This window comes from Pantherophis guttatus, chromosome 5 (genome assembly GCF_059756535.1).
Source record: "Pantherophis guttatus breed Tessera chromosome 5, ASM5975653v1, whole genome shotgun sequence".
Taxonomy (NCBI): domain Eukaryota; kingdom Metazoa; phylum Chordata; class Lepidosauria; order Squamata; family Colubridae; genus Pantherophis; species Pantherophis guttatus.
Window position 1 is genome coordinate 41,730,245 of NC_142067.1, and position 21,236 is coordinate 41,751,480.

Consider the following 21,236-nt stretch of genomic DNA (forward strand, 5'->3'; position numbering starts at 1 on the left):
TCTATATGTTTTTAAAAGCTATCTACACTGCTTTTCATACATGGGAAAGTGTTTTCCCATCAAATCTCTTAATCCTATCTCTTTATCAGTTTTCTAGGCTATCCTGAAAGTACCTGTCTTTGATATGACTTGTTGAGAAAATCATTATTTTTGTCCCAATAAGGTAAACTGTTAGTTACAGTGTTTTCAGTGTGTAACATAAACTATCAATCTTTTATTTTGGGCTAATTTAATAAGTGTGATTATTATTGTTATTGTTATTATTATTATTTTAACTTTTATTCATTAAACATGAAACTCGGTCAACTGAACATTTAAAAATGTATCACAAATATTGACTGGCTATTATATAATTATTATATAATAACAATATTTATTATTATTATTATACACAAAAATGACAATATACACAGTAAACGAGATAACCATGCTGGATTTCGTATCCCAAATCACTAGTCGAACACTTCCCAAGCATTTAGGACTGTGTGATGTATCGGCGGATTATGCGAGCAGATCCCAGTAAGGTGGCTTTCTGCAGCTGACCAATGGTGATCTTGTCAGCACCAATTGTTTTTAAGTGCTTGCCTAGGTCTTTCGGCACAGCACCCAGTGTGCCGAGTACCACTGGAACCACCTGCACTGGTTTATGCCAGAGTCTCTGCAATTCGATTCTCAAGTCCTGATATCTGGTGACTTTTTCAAGTTGTTTCTCGTCGATTTTGCTGTCACGAGGTATGGCAATGTCGACGATCCACACTTTTTTCTTCTCCACAATCGTGATATCCGGGGTATTGTGTTCCAAAACTTTGTCAGTCTGTATTCGGAAGTCCCATAATAGTTTTGCATGCTCATTTTCTACCACTTTTTCAGGCTTATGATCCCACCAGTTCTTTGCTACAGGCAGATGGTAGTTGTGACACAAGTTCCAGTGAACCATCTGAGTGACTGGGTTATGACGTTGTTTGTAGTCAGTCTGAGCTATTGTCTTGCAACCGCTCAGTATATGATCAATAGTTTCATCACTTCTTTGCAGAATCTGCATTTGGGGTCATCAGCAGATTTTTCTATTCTGGTTTTGATTACATTCGTTCTGATGGCTTGTTCCTGGGCTGCAAGAATCAAGCCTTCTGCTTCTTTCTTCAGTGTTCCGTTGGTCAGCCATAATCAGGTCTTTTCCTTATCTACTTTTCCTTGGATCTTCTCAAGGAACTGTCCATGCAGTGCTTTGTTACACCAGCTGTCAGCCTGAGTTTGCATCACTGTTTTCTTATATTGAGTCTTGGTTTGCTGCATTTTGAGCAGCTTCCTCTTGTTGACCTCCATCAAAGCTGGTTCAAGCATTGCCAGAGCATGCTTCTCTTCTTCGACTGTCTGCTTCACTTGCAGAAGTCATTTTCCGCCTGCTTTTCTGGGCAAATATAGCCTGTCGACGTCACTATGCGGGTGCAGCGCATAGTGTATGGTCATCAGTTTTCTTGTTTTCCTATCCAGGCTGTTTAGCTCTGCCTGTGTCCAGTTTATGATCCCACCAGTATATCGGATGACGGGTATGGGCCAGGTATTTATAGTCTTGATAGTGTTACCACCATTCAGTTTGCTTTTTAGAAGTTTCCTGACCCTTTGTGTGTATTCTTTGCTGACCACATTTTTCACTTGCCCCATGCTTGATATTATCCAGCTGCAGTATGCCCAGGTATTTATAGGCTTCAGGTTGGTAGCACTTGATAGCATTTCAATTCCATCACTTTCTACGATATTCCCTTTCTTCAGTGCCATTGTGGTGCATTTATCCAGGCTGAACTCCATGCTGATGTCAGTGCTGAAAATTTGAACTGTATTGGTCAGTGACTGGATTTCAATTTCTGATTTTCCGTATAACTTCAGGTCATCCATGTACAGCAGGTGAGAGATTTTCTGTGAATTTTTAGCAGTTTGATAACCCAGGTTAGTTTTCTGTAAAACTGGTGACAGAGGGGTCATGGTGATGATGAACAGCAGCGGTGAAAAAAATTGGAAAATCCCAATTTTAATGTTGACCAATCCGTAGCTTTCACTTCCAATAAACAGTTCTGTTTTCCAGTGCTTCATCACATTTGCAATGAAAGTACCAATGCACTTGCATATTCCGATGACATCCAGGCACTTGATGATCCAGCTGTGCGGTAGTGAATCGAATGCTTTCTTGTAGTCAATCCAAGTTGTATGCAGATTTGTTTTTTGGCTTTTGCAGTTCTCTAGTATCATTTTGTCGATCAGGAGCTGATCTTTCATGCCTCTGTTCCCTCACTTGTTTCCTTTCTGCTCTACTGGCAAGATGTTATTTGCTTCTAGGTAGTCATGGATCCTGTCAGCTATAATGCCAGTCAGCAGCTTGAACATGGTTGTCAGATACGTTATAGGCCTGTAATTTGCAAGTGTTGCCCCTTTTGCTAGATCCTTCTGTATCAAGTAAGTTTTCCCAGCTGTTAACCATTCACTGATGTTTCCTATCTGCAGCATCTCATTGAATTGTTCGGCCATTTTTCCGTGCAGGCTGGTCAGATATTTGAGCCAAAAGCCATGCAGTTGAACATTGCCAGGCAATATCCAGGTCTTGACTTTTTTCACTCTGTTGCTTATCATTTCAGTAGTTATTTTCAGTTGGTCCATTTTGTTCTTGGAGAATTTCGTCTCAAAGTCTCTGATCCACCCAGCACTTTTGTTATTACATTTCTCAGTCTCCCACAGGTCTTTCCAAAACTGAGTAGTTGCCATTTTCTCAGATTTTTCAATTTTCATATCCCCCGTCTGATTCAGACTCTGATAGAACCGTCGTTGGTCTGATTGGAACAATTGATTTTGTTTGTACTGGATGACTCTGGCTTTGTATCTTTCAATTTTTCTTGCTCTTGCTGTTATCTGCTGCTTCACAATTTCAAATTTTGTCATTTCTTCTTGTGCTGAGCCCGTATTTTTTTATCAGGTGTTTCTTGATCTTGCTGTTCTTCAGCTTTTTCTCTTGCAAATTCTTCAGGTTGTTTGCATCTGCTCTAGGCTATTGATTTTCAATTCCAACCTGATTTTCCATTGCGGTTTTCCAATCAATTTTCTAGGGACCTGCAGCTGTTGAATCCCCAGTTCTTCCGTTACTATGGCTGCTGTACTGATTTGTTTGTTCAATTCACGTTATCTGGACTGCTGCAAGTGCATAGTTTGCATCTATCATCAATGGCGCCAAATGTTTTCTAGGCACAGTCTTCAATGTTGGAAGCCTTCTTCTTTCTGCATTTATTGCAACATGTGCCAAGATTTTAGCTTTCAGTTCTTGCTGCCTGGCATTAAGTACTTCTGGTGTTCAATGATGACTTCAGGCCCTTGCTGATCCTGTTCTTGCAAAATATCTGCATTTTCTTCTAATTCAGGCTGTTCAGTTACTCCAGATGTTATTGGAGTATTTTCTGCTACCACTTCAGCAGTCTGTTGTTCAGCAGTCTGTGTTCCCATTTCACAATTTTTCCATATTATTATTATTATTATTATTATTATTATTATTATTATTATTATTATTATTATTATTTCTTTTATTCATTAAACATGAAACTCAATCAACTGAACATTTAAAAATGTGTCACAAATATGATTGACTGGTGCTAATAGTTGATATGGGTTGCTGCCAGGGTCTTAGGTATCAACCAAGTATCTTCTTAAAATATATGATGTTCCGAGTAGTGCAGTTATTTGCAGTTCCTCTGGTGTTATTGCAGGAAGCTGCAATTTCTTGATGTGTTTTGTAAAATTCTTGGACATGGTACCAAGTGCTCCAATGACAATAGGTATCACTGTTACATGTTTCATCCATAGCCGTGTAGTTTCAATGGCCAGGTCACAATATTTCATGATTTTTTTCCAGTTCTTTTTCTTTAACTCTGGCGTCTTCTGGTACAGCGATATCAATAAACTGTATGCTTCGGCCCTCAACAACCATGATATCTGGCATGTTATGTTCCAAATGATGATATATCTGTATTCAAAAGTCCCACAAAATCTTCACTGTCTTATTTTCGATAACTTTTTCCACTTTGTGCTCCCATGACTTTTCAGATACAGGTATGTCATATTTTTTACATAAAGACCAGTGGACTAATTTAGCAATAATAATAATAATACAATTCATTGCACAGTCAGCCAGATGTTCAGACTGGGTTTGGCATTTTGATCTACCTTGTTGTGGCCCACCAGTGGCCAGCTAAGCTGGCAGCAGAGTCAGACAGGGAGGAGGTTGGGGAGAAACATGGGCCAGTCCTGGGGGCTGGGGAAAGCTCGGATGAGGCTCTGCATCAGAGGCAGAGAGGGAAATAGACAGCAATGAGAGGAACAGCTGGAGCCCATTACCAGTGTGTGCATGCGCAGAGCTGTCAGAAGACAAGAACAACTCAGAAAACAGGGTCGACTTGGGAGTAAAGCCACACCTTGGAGATGATTGGCCTGTCCCATAGGAAACAAAAGAGGAGCGAAAGGGGAGGGGGCTTTTACAGGAAGCAATTCATTTATTCGGTAGTTTCAAGAGTGGAAAATTCTGTTCATGACTCTAAGAGACTCTGTGCCAAGTTTTGCCTTACTCTGCATTTGGAAACAAGTTACATGGCACCTTGCCAAACGAGATAAGGTGTGTTGATAAATATTCCTTTGAAAAACTGTTTGGACAAACCTTGCTGACTGTGAATGAAAGTAATTCACAGTTGTGTAAATAAAAGAGGTTTTGCTGGGACCTATTCCTGTTTCCTGCTTTTTAAGGGAGTCTAGGTCAGAACATACCTATCGAGTCCTTACCAAGGACCTGGGACAGGCAAATCTGGATGTTTGACAGTATTACAGATATTGTCACAGGATGGATGCAGTTCCAAGTAAATCTGCCTTCTGCAGATAACTAGTAGCAAATTTGTTAATGCCTATGGTGTTCAACTGGTGCTCCAGTTGTTTTGGGACTGCACCCAAGGCACCTATTACTATTGGTACTACCCTTGCTTGCCTTTGCCATAATCATTCTATTTATATTTGTAGGTCTTTGTATTTTGTTATCTTCTCCAGTTCTATGACGCTTCTTCCATTAATGGAGATGAAGCTGACAAGAAGTGGGAACCATCAACAATATTATTTGCATCACCATAGGATATTTCATCCCTTCGTTTGCAACCATAGTTCTTACCCTGCCCAAGGCACAATGTTATTAAATGAAATTAAATGCACATAAAAAAATAGATCAAGAGAACAGCTGATATTAATGCAGCAATTTTGCTTTTCAGTTGGAACATTCCAAAAGTAAAGTGATTTGAAAAGCCAGAGAGAGATGGAGCAAGGAACGATGTTTATTTAAAAGAAAACAAAATCCTTCTGACTGTTTGCTTGGTTGTTAGATTCATATCCCCCATTTCTACCTAGCATCATTCACAATACTATTCTTCAAATTCTGTTCCTGCCATAATCATGTGATGATGATGGTGGCAATGATGATAATATAAGGATGTGAAATAAGGAGCAAAGGCATCAGAATTAAAATCTCATGCATTGGATAGATATACAAGCATAACTGCAAATACCTTCAATAACCAGGTAGTTGTGATGATAGACAGATTAGTCCAAAGTCATCCACTGAGCTTTCATGGCTGAAGCAAATCTGTTTTCAAATCTGCTCCAACTTTGGTGTTGTCATCTAAACACTCTACTATCTGGGTATCCCATGGGCAAGTTGAATAAAAAAATGTATTCCAGCAAACTAGATAGTCTAACCTTATACCATGGATTAGACTGTTATTTTAGGATTGGATGAATTTGGATATAAATTATTCTCCTTTCTCATCATTTTGCTCTGGCTTGTCCTCAGCATGCTTCTTTTGAGATTTTCTGAGGTTGGGATTTTGGGATTTCTAAGACAGTGAACTGTATAAGTTGACAGGACTGAGAAAACTAATGTTTTCCCGTGTCCTAAAGTAATAAACACTGATTCATAAAACAATATATCCAACCCAGTTTTCCCAGGCTCTAAAATATATTTAAGATTTTTTAAATTAATTATTCATATTTATATTCTCCAGATATAAAGAAATAAATCAGATCGCTGCATTTTGGAATGTAATATCATGTATAACATTTTAATTTCTCAATATTTACTGGGGATAGGGAAAGGCTAGGCAGGTGTTCATAAGATAACGCAGAGAAGCTTTCCTCCTCCTCATGAGCAGCAACTGGGGTAAAATGACTCCCTCATATAGCTTTATCCAATATTGTTTCCTTCACAAAAGCCAGCTTGAAAGAATTTGAAAAACTAGCTCTCTTGTTTCCCCTCATTAATTGGGTATCTATTGCCTTTGGGTGGGAAAGAAGGAGTTTCCAGAGTGATTAAGCAACACAGCCTAGCAAAGCCCATTAACATGGATAAAAGGATTTCCTGGTGGTATAAATGCCTGCACACAACTCGCAGTGCACCATAACTCACATTATGTATATATGCAAGTAATGAAGTTGGCCAACTGAATTTGAGTTGCTGTAACTGTATAGGATAGTCTTGGGAGAAAAGCAAGGCAAGGCATACCTTCATTCCTCTTTCGCCCTCATTCTATTTACTTATTTTTTGCTTATTTTTGGTGGGAATGAGTTGTCAAGTCTTTTCTTCAGCTGACACCTTCATACCCTTGACTTCTGACTCGTCTCCCACTCTGCCTCTGATAATGCATCATAGTGCTGCAGAGTGCTTGCCTGTCTCCAATCATGCCACTAATGTGGTGTCTACAGGTACCGTTTCTCTTATTATAAAATTGCTACTTTTATCAGTGTGCCTTTTTACCAGCTTCAGTTTAGCATCTTTGCTATGCTATACAAATAATTTAAGAAATTCTTCAAGCAAAAACGGTATTTAATTAGCTTATGATGTCTTTTAATTACCACTTTGATTTCACATTGCTCTTTGAGGCCAACCTTATAATCAATATTCGACCATCAAATCAATATCATTCTACTCAATATTTAATGATTTGAACTCATTAAATTGAAAAGAATACAAACTTTTTGTTTTCTTTCCTTTTAAAAGGAAATTCCATTCTGGCACAGAATGGAAAAAAATGGAAAAATTACAGTTTATGAAATGACAGGTAATGACTTAAATGAATGGTAGGTATCTGTCAGTGCTCCAATCCTGAAGTAATCCATTTTGATGCTAATTATGCAAAATTAATTTATTTCAGGTGATATGAAAATGACTTTGCACTTCCTTCTGATTTTCATTATGCTTTTTTCTCAAATAGTTGGAATTAATTCAATCTGTGAAATATAGAATACTATTAATATTGTAAAAATTCATTGGTAAGAAAGTAAACTATCATGCTGTTTATGTAAAAATATTGAATTTCTTTATGAAAGACTGTAATTTAATTGCAATGCAATGAAAAAAAAATCATTTTTATCTCTTTCCATCCTGTCTTATGATTTGTTTTTAAAAAATAGTTTTTCCATTGCTGACTCTTTATCATTGTCCACATAATTACAAGTATGATACAAAATAAAATTTGATGAATACGTCAAAGTAATAACTGCTTGTAATTTACCTCGAGAATAACCTTTACATTATTAAACAATGAAAGTATGTATAAAGTTTTGCAGCTTTGTATTCTATACATGTATTTAGAGAAATGATTTCGGTTAATATCTTCTACTGATTCTTTAAAAGGAATGAGAAAGACTTGATGATATGTTATTTTAATATATTTAATAGAATATTTCACATCAACTTAATCTGGCAGTTGATGGTTGTACCTGAAAGAAATCTTCTGCTTCTAGCTGAATGGAACTACAAAATTTTGAAATTCTTAATTTCATTTGAGAACTTTGAGAAATTGTTATACAATATTTTATATGGTACTAAACTATAGTGTAATATTCATTAGTGAAATATTGATTCATATTGATTCATAAACTGATGTATAGATAATTCTTGGAAAAGGAATATAAATATTTTCTTGCTGGAAGATTTTAACTGAACTTGTATTTTATTTTTTTTAATAATAGCTTTACTTCTGAGTGCTTGCTTGTTTACTTAATAAATTCCAGTGTATTCAAAGAGTTAGAATTCCAAGTAAGCATATATATATGCTTTCTTTAGTTTTCTTTAGTACTGTTTTAATCATGCCATTGGAAAAATTAATCTATAGACAATTTTCTTGATTTGTACATCAATTGATAGCTTGATATTTAGGCATTTTGAATGGTGTTTGTCAACACATATTCACAAGAAAAAGGGATTTTTTAAGATTTATTTTCATTCATATACATACAGAACTTAAAACAATGAATATCTAATACTCCACTGAAATTGCTTCCATGAAAATAAGTTCATGATCAGAGCGAAGAAATAAAGGAATGGAAACTGCCCTAATTAATCATTCCATTAATATAAATAAGCGATATAGGCTATTTTAAAAAAACAATAACAAGCAGATAAGTAAACTAGAATGATTTCTAAATTTTATCTTTATCTTAAAACACCAAAGTTTGCTGTGATAGCTTTTTGGAACAACTAAATAATGCAATATTACTAAATAGGCAGAAACTGAAGTTGGGGGGGGGGTCATTTCGACCAGAACTTTGATATAACTTTAAGAACTTTAAGATCTGATTTCAGATCTTAAATCACAACTCTGCATTGATCTGGGAAACAAATCAATAGCCATATTCCTATTGAAAAGGAACTCAATATTTGATTTGTTTCATTCTTCAGCATTTTGCTGAATTAACATTTTAACACATTTACAGTTTGGCATATAATCTTTTTTTTTTTTTTTTGCTTTAATTTATATGCCGCCCTTCTCCGGAGACTCAGGGCGGGTTACAATGCGTTAATAAATAGTCTTCATACTTTTTTATATTTTATACAAAGTCAGTTTATTGCCCCCACAATCTGGGTCCTCATTTTACCTACCTTTGAAAGGATGGAAGGCTGAGTCAACTTTGAGCCTGGTGAGATTTGAACTTGCAGTAAATGCAAGCAGCAGATGTTAATAACAGTGCTTTGTTACACAGTTGTATCCTGTAGAACAAATAAGAATATGCACCAGAAACCTCATTTTAAATTCAAAAGAAATGAAAAAGCAAATAAAACATTCTGTGGAGATTTTGATTTATTCAGCTGTTTCAGGAGTATAATTTATTTCTGTTTTAATTATTTAAAGTCTGCTTCATATATGTAACAATTAAGGTCAAGAGTAGTCTACCACAGAATGGTTTATTTTCAATTCGTGATTTGCAACTTATTATGCAGCCTTCTTTTAAATAGTGCAATATATACAAATTCCTTAAATTTATTTTTTGAAGTTCCCAGAAAAAGATCAGCCTTAAAATGATCATGTTTGTTTGCAAATATGCATGGATGTTTTTAACTAAGAATCTTGGTTTAAAATAAAATGTAATAGTATCATCACTTAAAGACAAATAACCTGCTATCCAACAAACAGTTTGGCTTTAGGAAAAACTCATCCTGTAATTTACAACTTTTGCACTGTAAAAATATCTGGACTACATGTCTTGATCAAGGTAAAGCTGTAGATGCAATTTACATAGACTTTTGTAAGGCTTTTGATACAGTAGTACATGATAAACTGCTGTTGAAATTAAATTCTTGTGGCATTTCTGGACTTTTACACAAGTGGATTGCTGATCTCTTTGACTGCAGAAAGTCAAAATAGGGAACTTGCTGTCTAATCGTGCATCAGTTAACACTGGTGTTCCGCAAGGCAGCATTTTAGGACCCACACTTTTCTTGCTCTATATCAACGATTTATATGATCAATTTAAAAGCAACTGTATACTTTTTGCCAATCACATAAAATTATTCAATACTACAGATAAATCTGTTATTTTGCAAAGTGATCTTGACTATGTGTCTGAATGGTCATCTACTTGGCAACTTCAAATTTCGATTAATAAATGCTCTGTTTTACATATTGGTAAACGTAATCAGAATGTCAAGTATAAGCTAGGTGACATTGATCTAGCAAATGACCCTCACTTTGTTAAGGACCTAGGCGTATTTATCTCTGATGATCTATGCTCCAAAGTTCACTGTAACAGCATTACTAAAAAAGCACTAAGAGTTGTAAACTTAATTCTATGAAACTTCTTTTCTGGAAACATTGTATTGCTAGCTAGAGCTTATAAAATTTATGCTAGACCAATCTTAGAGTACTGTTCAACTGTTTGGAATCCCTACCATATATCTGACATTAGTATGATCGAGCAGCTTCTTTACGAGAGCCTTTACGAGAAAAGTTTTGCACTTTTCTGTACATAATAGAATTCCCTATGCTACTAGGCTCAAAATGCTTGATTTGGATAACTTGGAATTGCATTGCTTGCGGTCAGACTTAGGTATTGTGTACAAAATTGTACGTAGTAATGTTTTACCTGTAAATGACTTTTTCTGTTTTAATCGCAATAATACGTGCACGAACAACCGTTTTAAACTCAATGTAGATCATTCTAAACTTGACTGTAAAAAATACAATTTCTGTAATAGAGTTGTCAAAGTCTGGAATGCCTTGCCTGATTCAGTTGTCTCAGCTACAAATTTCCAGAATTTCAGTTACAAATTGACTTCCGTGGACCTCACTTCATACTTAAGAGGTCCGTAGAGGAGTTGTGCATAAGTGCACTAACATGCCTATCGTCCCTGTCATTGTCTTTTTATTTTTGTTTGACAAATTACAATAAATAAAAAAATAAAATAAAGTATCATAATTTTTGCATAATAAAGAATAATTAACATAATCAAGAAGACATTCGCCCAGTTAATTCTTAACACAATAGCTAATATTTTATGTATTTTGTTTTGCATGATATTAAAGTTACAGATCACAGACCTGTCTTAAATATGCAATATTATTACACTTCAATGCATAATCTTAAATGATTACTGGAATTTTTGTTGCTTGACCTTGAAATATGTACTAATATAAGAAATGAAGGTAAAACTAGCAAGCACAGGCCATGACTCTGAAATAATCAGACAACATGTCATTCATTATACCATTGACATGTTAATGAAAGAATAGAGTTATACTCATCACGACCATTCCTAATCTTTATCCATTCAAGGTGCCATTTATAAAGAAAACAATATATTTACAGTGAAATATGTAATCCAGCCCTTCATTTTGTATGGTAAAAATTGCTCAGAGTTCCATGCAGGTATACTTATCCTCTTTGTAAAAAAGATCTTCAAGTCAAAGAGAGTGTGGGCAATTATTCAGTTGATCTCTTTCTTCTTTCTATATGACATATACATACTTTCAAAGATTTTATTTCATATTGTACTATATTTCAGAGTATCATTCTTTCAAAGTGTTTTGCAGTTAAAATAATAGAACAATTTAAATGTAACTTTAGAGGAGCATGATTACAGAATTTGAAGCAGACTTCAAAAGTGAATAAAAGAAAACTCAATACAGCTGTCATAATATTGATCTTTGTAATGTAGTAAAATACTTATTTTATGCTATATTTGAAAACTAAGGAGTTGTTTTTTAAAAAAATATTTACAGTATCCTGAATAACAATAGTAATAATTATAATACTTCATTAAAATTATATGCTGTCTTATTCAACTACTCTGTAATAATCATAGTACTGTTATTATTTAGATAACCTTTTTTATAAAAATCATGAGGAAATGAGTTTACTAAATTGATACCTAAATATATGACATGAATTGAAATATACATAATTCAACATGTGCTGAGTTTATCTGCCCAGTTTATTCCATGTTTCAGCCTATAACTTACTAGGCAGAGAAAATGGGATGAAAACCTGGTCTGTAGTCATTAAATTGGATGACTGAATTGCTGCATGTAGAAATCAAACGATATTGTATTCTTAAGATATTCAGTGAGTTCAGCTCATGACAAATCCAAAAGATAATTTTCATATCTTTTGATAGAGATAATATTTTATGAATTCATATACATGTTCTTACTGGTCTCATCTATTTGTCTTTGAACCCAACCCTTAAATATGCCCATATATGCTTTTCCATGGCTATTATGGGAAATATGCCTTCAGGTCTGCATTATTCTGTTCCTTCTTGTCATTATGGAAACCAACAAACTGCATATGGGATGATGGCAGGTAAGAAATACTTTCTGAAATAAAATCTATAGCATTTTGAGTCTGTGGGAATAATAAAGACAATTCCAAGTAATTGTTCATTGAAACTATAGCTTCCCTATGGCAATTACCAAAATCTGCTGCCAAAGTGAGTGCTAGTCTAAAAGCCTGAAAATCTCATAATCATGGCTACTTGGGATCATTTTTGGTCCATTAGCTAATATTGTCATTGTGTTATCACAAAGGGTTAGCATGTATAGAAAGCATGGATATTAAGTATAATAAATGTAAGACCAATCATTTGGATTTTCTCTCCATTAAGGATTTGTAAATGCTTACATAAGGAGGTCTGATCCATGAGAAGTATCTTGATAAAGGCCTTTCTTTGGTCTTGTGTCATTATCATAAAAATAAATTCCCCTTTATTGCTGAGCACATTGTAAGCCGCCCTGAGTCTTTGGAGAAGGGCGGCATATAAATCAAATTAAAAAAAAAAAAAGAAAGAAAAAAAGAAAGGAAACTATGGAAAAGAGTGAGAAGCAGTTTCACTCCAATTTCACTAGACTGTTTATATTGCAATTAGAACTCTATGTAGACCAGTGTTTTTCAACCTTGACAACTTTAAGTCCCGGCCCCTAAATTCCACATGCCTTAAATTTGACAGAGTTGAAAATACTGATGTAAATCTTTGTAGAACAGTTCGTCGTACTTCTCATGATTCACCTACATTATCTCTCATGGCAATTCTCCATGTGAAATAATTAAACTTCCTAAAAAGAATCTTGGGATCCATTAAAAAGAAATAAAAGCTTCCAGATAAATATTCTGTGGAAAACTGCAAGAGATTCTAAATAAAACAAGAAAAAACACATAGTATTATTTATAGGTGACTGGAATGTCTATGCAGATTCTCAGTCATCCAGGTCATGGTTGTCCCAAAGGTACTTTTTCAAAAGGCAACTGGACTTTCATTGTTTTTCTTTGAAGACATTTTGCTTCTCATCTAAGAAACTTCTTCCATTTTGACCGAATAGTAGGGAATGGAAGGATTTATATTCCTTGCACTTGGTCATGAGAGTGATAACAACAGATGACTGCAAGCAATATGAAGCCTTCCATTTTCCACCATTCAGTCAGAACTGAAGAAACTTTGTAGATAAGAGGCGAAATGCCTTCCAAGGAAAAACAAAGAAAGTCCAGTTGCCTTTTGAAAAAGCACTTTTGGGACAACCATGACCTAGATTACTGAGAATAAACAACAGTATTTTAAATTGAAATATTTCTTAAATGTTCAATATTTAGGGGTCTGCAAACTGACAAAGGCTGCACTAAATGAATATGATACAATGCATTTTTTTAAAAAAAGAAAAAGTTGCAGGAATAATTCTTATTTATTAATGCTATTATGGGCTAAAGCTAAAGTGGAATTCCTTATCTCTCAATTGATATTCTTGCAGTCTCCTCTCCCTCCCGTCCATCTCTAATAGGTATCAAGCCTACTGCTCCAGATGTGCTGGCAGCAAGCCTCTCTCAAAGCCGTATTTTGCAGACCTGCAGCATGTCTCATCCCAATGTTGTGAATGGAGTTGGCACTTTACAAGGCAAGTCTCCCCGCTCTGGTGAAGTTCCTCTTAACCATCTCTTATTGTCTTCCTGTGCTCTTGATAGGGTCTAATTGTCTTTTTCAGCTGCAGCCACTGTTGGCTCATGCTTAATCTGTGCTCTACAGAAGCAGATTCTATCTACCTTGTATTTGTGCATCTGGTTTTCCTACAAAATGAGATCTTACGTTTATCACCATTGAACAGAATTTTGCTAGATACATACAACCTATCAAGTTTTTTTGAAATGCGAGACTGCATTCTGATGTGTTATCTTTCACTTTTGTATTATTTTCAAATTTTCTCAATGTATTTCTAGATCCTTAAGTCATTTATAAAAATAGTGAAGAACACTGTGCCAAGGACAGTACTTTCAGATACTCTCATGCATACCTCCCTCCATGTAGTCATAGATTCATTAAGGACCATACACCGGGCATGGTTGTTCAATCTACTATTTATCCTTCATTGATTTATCTAAAACAGTATACACTGTATATGTGTAGAATGAAATATTTTGGGATTCCCATTCTCGTAAACACATTCCATAACTTGACTTGGTTGACCCAAACAAGGACATCTACAATCAGTGAAGCTCATATTGACTTGATATTTTCTGGATTTCACATTTAACCAATGTGAATCAGCAATGATGTCTCTTCTAAAACCAGCCTGATCACCTGTTAATTTCCCTTTTATAAAAGTTTATAATCTGAATCATACATACTTAGCTTTATTTTGCAAGTTTGTAAAATTAAGGTATTGTATAATTTGTACTATTTTAAAATTTCCTTTCTGTTGGCCAGCATGCCTTTCTACAAATTTGCTATAATACCTTGGTTGGAACTGTTATTCTTCTGTTGCTTACCATATTTTTGTGAGTAATCCATTAACTCCTGAAATCTTCCAACTACCACCTATAGTGCTGATCTATCTTAATGTTCTGCTACTAAAGGTCTTTGTACTTATGGAATCTACTAAGATTTCTTTGATGTCAACATCTCTACTGTATAGTATTTTACTTCACTCTTTCCCTCTTAAAGATGGACTTTTTAAAAATCAGTTACTGTTTGTCCAATGTAGGTTTCCCAATCTGAGGTTACAACAGCCTTCTGAGTTCAGAGATCTTTTGAATGACTTTTCTTTTTTTCTGTTTCATCTTCAGTGTCTTTACAGATATCATTATAATACTGTTGTTAATATTCAGGCACATATTCTCTAAAAACAATTGTGACTGAATTCAAAACACTAACAACATAAGCTATCATTACCCATTCTTTACCAATGATTGATATACACTTAATAAAACTAATACAATATTTTATCTCCTTAAAATAGGTTTTTAATCAGAAAGCTATATGTGTTTTGCTTCTGAATAGGTGGTCTCACTCCTTGCCTGTATAAATTCCCTGAGCATGCTCTGAGCGCCAGTTCATGTGCTCTAGGCCACAGCTTTAGTTCCATGCATCCATCTCTACTTGGAGCAGATCCTACCACTGATTTTAAGCAGGAATTTCGAAAGAAGGCCAAGTCACTTGATGAACCAATAGATATGGATTCTCCAGAAATCAGAGAGTTGGAGAAATTTGCCAATGAGTTCAAGTTGAGAAGAATTAAGCTAGGTATGTAATTCATGCAACTAGACAACTGAAATACTGTATATTTTTATTCTAAAGTACCATATTCAGTGATTGAAAATAACTACACCTACCACTCTTTTTTGACCTTGGATTTTTAGTTTGATTCTTTCGGCAGGTTATACACAAACAAATGTTGGAGAAGCTCTAGCTGCAGTGCACGGCTCTGAATTCAGCCAGACTACTATTTGCCGGTTTGAAAACTTGCAACTGAGTTTTAAGAATGCATGCAAACTAAAATCCATATTAACGAAGTGGTTGGAGGAAGCAGAACAAGTAGGAGGTATCACAGATTTTTAAAAAACTATTTGTCTTTATGTGCAAGTTAAGACTGCCGCATTTGAACCTGAAAAGTTTTGAACAGACATGGATACACACCTAGCACTCATCAGCAACTTACTAAACCAAATGAACATTAGGGTTAGGATAATGCTGTGGTTGTGGAGTGCAGCCATTGAATTTAAGGAAGAAATGTAGCTATTTTAAGGATTTGTTAACAGGGCAAAAATCCACAATGTATTTGTTGTGCTCCAAAGAACTTCTTTCCTTTCAAAACTTAAATATTACATTGCATGTTTAAGACAGTACATGGAACAGTGAAAATATACAGGCAGCATGATTGTTTTCAGACAATAATTCCCTTATTTGTTAAAGGAACTGAATTATTCTCACAATCTATGTCCAAGTCTAGTGCCATGTACCTGTGGAAAGCTAAGCTATTGTATATTTGCATTATAACAAATGTTGTGTTTGTTTCTATGAACATATGTATCTGCATATGTAGAATCCCTTCACACTGATGTATAGTATGTATTGTAAATAGAGACCAGATACATTAATGTTATGGAAACAGTGTGATTCCTTTTGCACTATACATGTTCACTGAATGTACGGGAAAAGTGCATATAAACAAAATCAAATATTTTACAGCCTCACTGACAGAAATAGTAAAGTATAATCTACAGCTTAAACCGGTAATGCTAAATATGTTTCTAAACTCTATCATTTCAGGCAATTATAAAGCTACTTTAAGAAGTAATACTGTTTACACATTTTTAATTTGAGAATGCATCAAGATAACACTTATTTGTCTGATAACATATGTGAAGGCCAATTATGAAGCATTTCCTCAGAAGACTATGAATATGTAGATTTACACAAATGCAAAGGTTGCAGAAATAATGTCAGCAGAACAAATGTTTTTGGCCAAATATACAGTCAGATTCATATATTTTGGGACAATGATAGGTTTTTTGGGCACTTGGTCTCTGTACACAGCCACATTGAATTTGAAATGAAACACTCAACATGAACAAAGTGGTGTTTCAGTTTTAACTAAAGAGGTTTAACAAAAGTGTGGCATGACACATTGAGGAATTACAGCCATTTTAATACATGCACCCCAATTTTTGGCGAATCATAAATAATGGGACAAGTGGTTGACAAGCAGTTCCAGGTGTGCCTTGTTCCTTGATTAGTCCATGACAAATCAAGCAGATAAAGATCTGGCTTTGGTTCTGAGTGTTACATTTGCATTTGGTAGCTGCTCACTGGAACATTCAACATGATGTCCAAACAGGTATTATGCAAGTGAAAGAAGCCATCATTAGACTGAAAAAACAAAAATAAAATCAATCAAGCAATCAATCAATCAGATAGGAAAAATATTCAAAATAGCCAAAAGAGTTTGGAATATAAAAGAAAGAATTAACTAACATGCTTAGCAGCACCACAGCACCTGGAAGACCATGGAAGATGATTAAATTGATGACCAGAGAATTCTGTCATTGGTGAAGAAAAACCCATTCGCAACATTGGCCAAGTCAAAAAACACTCTTGAGGAAGTAGTGATGTCATTATCAAAGTCTACAGTCAAAAGATAGTTTCATGAATGTAAATACAGAGGCTTCACAACAATATGCAAAGCACTGGTAACACACCTGAACAGAAAGATCAGATTAGATTTTGTCAGAAAACACTTAAAAGAGCCTCACCAATTATGGAACAATATTCTTTGGACTGATGAAATAAAAATTAACTTGTACCAGAACAATGGAAAAAGTATGGAAAACTAATAGCTCATGATCAAAGCATACATCATCTGTCAAACATGGCAATGTTATAGCATTGTATAGTATGTATGGCTGTCAATGGAACTGGGTCACCGGTGTTTATTGATGACTTGATTGATAATAAAAGGCAAACAAGACAAAGAAATGGAATATTCTTCACTGGCCAAGTCAGTCACTGATCTCAACCCGAAAGAGCGTATTGTTTTATTTACTGAAGGCAAAAAGATACACAAACAAGCACAACTGAAGGCTGCAGCACAGGCATGACAAAGCATCTCAAAGGAGGAAACTCAGCATTTGGTCATATCCATAGATTCCAGACTTTACTGACTGCAAAGGATTTTGATCCAAGTACTAAAAATAATCCTTATATTTGTAATTATGTTAGTTTCTTCCATCATTTATGAGCCACCAAAAATAGAGGTGGGTATATTAAAATGGCTGCAAGTCCTCAGTGGTTAATGGGTGACCACACTTTTGTCAAACCCCTTGAATTAAAGATGAAAGTCGTCATTTCACTCACATCTTGACTGTTTCATATCAAATTCAGTGTGGTAGTGTAGAGACCAAATGCCAAAAAACTTATCATTATCCCAATATATACAAACTGGATGTCATATGCTCCTGATGTATTCAAATGTGTTCTCCTAACAGCCATATTGCACAAAATAATTCTAAACAATTTAGCATTTATTATACAAGACCATAGCAACCATAATGCATAATGTTTGTCATAAGAGTTTAGTTTGAAGTTTAGTCTCTCACTATCACATATAAACATATCTTTTATAAAATACCAAATACAAACAGAAACAAATATTAAACACAGTACAGGTAACACAAGATGTTTTGCAACATTGTCATTAACTACCTGAAATTAATTATTTTTAATTATTTTTTTCACTGTATAGCTCTATACAATGAAAAAGTTGGCATGAATGAACGGAAAAGAAAACGCAGAACCACCATTAGGTAATAAGAAATGCACCTTTTTCACATGTATAGTCCTCATGCGTGATAGGGATTCTGTCTTGATGATTAGGCTTCTCTACTATATTTTCTCATAATGATCTACAACTTGTATGCAATTGTTTGGACATGCCTGATTAAACTGTAGGTTTCAATGAATTTCTAAATGAACAGAGGGTGACAGAACTTCTGTGAACTGTGAAAATAAATACTGTATTACATGTTTCTGAAAAATATGAACAATTGAAGTTGAAAAGAAGTTGAATTTTACAGCAATACAATACAAAATATATTTCAAATTCAACTATGAAGTGGTCAGTAGGCACATAGCAGGCAGGGAGGAAGGGAATGTGGAACTATTTCCTAAATCTGAATATTATTAAAAGTCTATTGGGAGATCTCAAATATGCAATACAAGTAAAGATACCCAAGAATATTTCTGATCTAGAAAACGTTTGCAAGTTAAGGTGGGAAAAATTCCAAAGAATGTAAAGATGCTTAGATGATTACAGAAAATATTTGAAAAATATTAACTTAGCCATAATTACAAAAATAAAAATACAAAATACTGATTGGAGGGCATCCTAACTTCTCTATCTACCATATTTTTCTTATTTTGAATTTCTAAACTATAAATATTTGTTTATATTCTTAGAAAAGCATCTTGTTTTGTACCTTACTGAGATTATATCAAGTTATATTCAATGAAGAATCCATTGAAACATGTATTTTAATCTAAACAACTGAATCTTTTCAACAATCAAAACAAGAAGTTGCTTAACGCACTGTAAGCCGCCCTGAGTCTCCGGAGAAGGGTGGCATATAAATCAAATTTTAAAAAAAAGAAAAAAAAGAACTGTGTTTCTATTGTATTCATATTAATTTTTGCTTTGTGTTATTTATAATTTTATCAGATTGTAAACTGTTCAAAATGGGTACAGTTTATATGATCACCTCAAACTTCAAAATCACCATCACTAATATTTAACAGAATACTGCTTTTATATCAAAACTGAAGTACTGTGCTGCCCTCTTGTGACTAGAATTGTTGGCTACAGTTATATTGCATCTTGAAATGAATTCTGTTAAAACTAAGAATAAAAATGTTATTACTGTATAGAATCTTTTATAGCACTTATAAGCCAAATCAAAGCAACTGTAATTAAAGCAGAAAAGAATCTTTGTGCGCCAAATTGACACAAAAGGAAGCAAAAGAATTTGCTCACAGGATTAAGAGAAAGACAAGAGACATTGTGTTCATTCTCATTTGTCCTTAGTTTTCCCTAGATAAATGGAACTGTTCATATTCATTATTTCCAGGAAGGTTAGTCATAAAATATGTCAATAACATCAAAGCAATAGTAAAGGGAAAGAACAGCAGCAAAGAACAATTATTTAAATATACATCGTTTGGAAGTACTGAGAGAACCATGAGCCTTGGATCCTTTCTTCCTGTAATTTGTTACTTTTTCTTTTATTGAATGGGGAACATAAGGCCAATGAAGATGTTTCTTTTCACTGTTGTTGTTGAGTCCTGCTAAATAAGCACTGACAATAAGGTCAAGCAGCAGCCAAGAGCAGAGCATCAGCAGGCCCCTATAGCTCTCAGCTATGCCCAATAATGCTTATAATTGCCATTAGCCCTACGAATCTTCTTTAAATTTTGGCAATAGCAATACAATTACATTAGCCAAATCATCTATATATCTCTATCAATCTATTTAGAATTTTTATTCTTTTGAGCTTTCTGGAAAAAGCTATCTGCAAGTTTACTGAATTAAAAATTTAAATCTAATGCCACTCTAATGAATATTAGGGGATGAATGGCAACATAGGATTTCAGAGCTGAAGTATCTTCTTGGATGAGAAGCGAAACATCTTCAAAGAAAAACCAGTTCCCTCTTGAAAAAGCACCTTTGGGACATAGGATATTAAGAGTTCCACCAATTGTTTTGCTAATCTCTTTTTATGCTACTTTAGGCACTGATTGGGGTGAACATGGAAGTGGGCCTTCCCCAGAACCCTTGTTCTATAGTCTATCTGTTGTGTACCCAGACATATAAAATGTACATATGATTTCACACTCTACAACACTGAGATACTAATTACATATAAGGTGCACGCTGTTTTCACAAAGCACGAAGAAAAGCCCTGTTTGGAATATGATTGCAATATGGTATTTTTATTTTCAGTATTGCCGCAAAAGAAGCTTTGGAAAGCCATTTTGCAGAACAAAGCAAGCCTTCATCTCAAGAGATCATGAGAATGGCAGAGGGACTCAATCTGGAAAAGGAAGTGGTGAGAGTTTGGTTCTGCAATCGAAGACAAAGAGAAAAGAGAGTAAAGACAAGTTTACACCAGAACACCTTTAATTCCATTATTAAGGACCATCAAGAGTGCTAGAATTCTTTCCACAGACAAATGAATTTCTTAGCTTTGTTTGAAAAACTTCTTGCCCCACTACACCGACAAAGAAAATAGCATATCACCTTTATAAATGTATTTAATAGTGAAAATTTATGTATTTCTGTAAGTACCTTTACTTAAGACATTAAAACTGTATACTTCAAAAATGATTGAGAAGAACACTTCACACCTCCCTGCTATTCATTAAGATGTTTCTTTTTCTTCAGGATTCTATACCAGCCGGAAAAAGAAGTCTAGCTATTTAAAAGTCATATCAACTTTAAATTATGCTTGTGCAACTTCTAGGCCGTTCTTCAAAATCATTTGTGAAGGGTCTATTGCTCTGGAAGACCCATCATATTAGTGCAGAAAGACAAGATATTTGGAAAGCTCAAAAACATGCATGTTTTCCTGTTATGAAGACT

At 34.6% G+C, this 21,236-nt stretch overlaps 1 protein-coding gene and 1 pseudogene across 1 annotated transcript; one reads left to right on the forward strand and one right to left on the reverse strand.

The window, feature by feature from the left end:
- Window positions 1-416: 416 nt before the first annotated feature.
- On the reverse strand, window positions 417-1,706 carry LOC148113341 (uncharacterized; annotated as a pseudogene).
- Window positions 1,707-6,554: 4,848 nt separating this feature from the next.
- On the forward strand, window positions 6,555-20,981 carry POU1F1 (POU class 1 homeobox 1). The gene is made up of 7 exons (XM_034419532.3): window positions 6,555-6,768; window positions 12,082-12,147; window positions 13,614-13,781; window positions 15,107-15,349; window positions 15,483-15,647; window positions 18,348-18,408; window positions 20,598-20,981. The coding sequence occupies exons 1-7, from the start codon at window positions 6,627-6,629 to the stop codon at window positions 20,806-20,808; spliced, it is 1,056 nt and encodes a 351-aa protein (XP_034275423.2). The 5' UTR covers window positions 6,555-6,626; the 3' UTR covers window positions 20,809-20,981.
- The last annotated feature ends 255 nt before the right edge of the window (window positions 20,982-21,236 follow it).

Excerpts from the sequence above, each read along its gene's own strand:
- POU1F1 (XM_034419532.3), top strand. The coding sequence starts at position 6,627 with ATGAGTTGTCAAGTCTTTTCTTCAGCTGACACCTTCATACCCTTGACT. Across the intron at positions 6,769-12,081 it reads CACTAATGTGGTGTCTACAG|GTCTGCATTATTCTGTTCCT; the intron begins GTACCGTTTCTC and ends ATATGCCTTCAG. Across the intron at positions 12,148-13,613 it reads TGCATATGGGATGATGGCAG|GTATCAAGCCTACTGCTCCA; the intron begins GTAAGAAATACT and ends CATCTCTAATAG.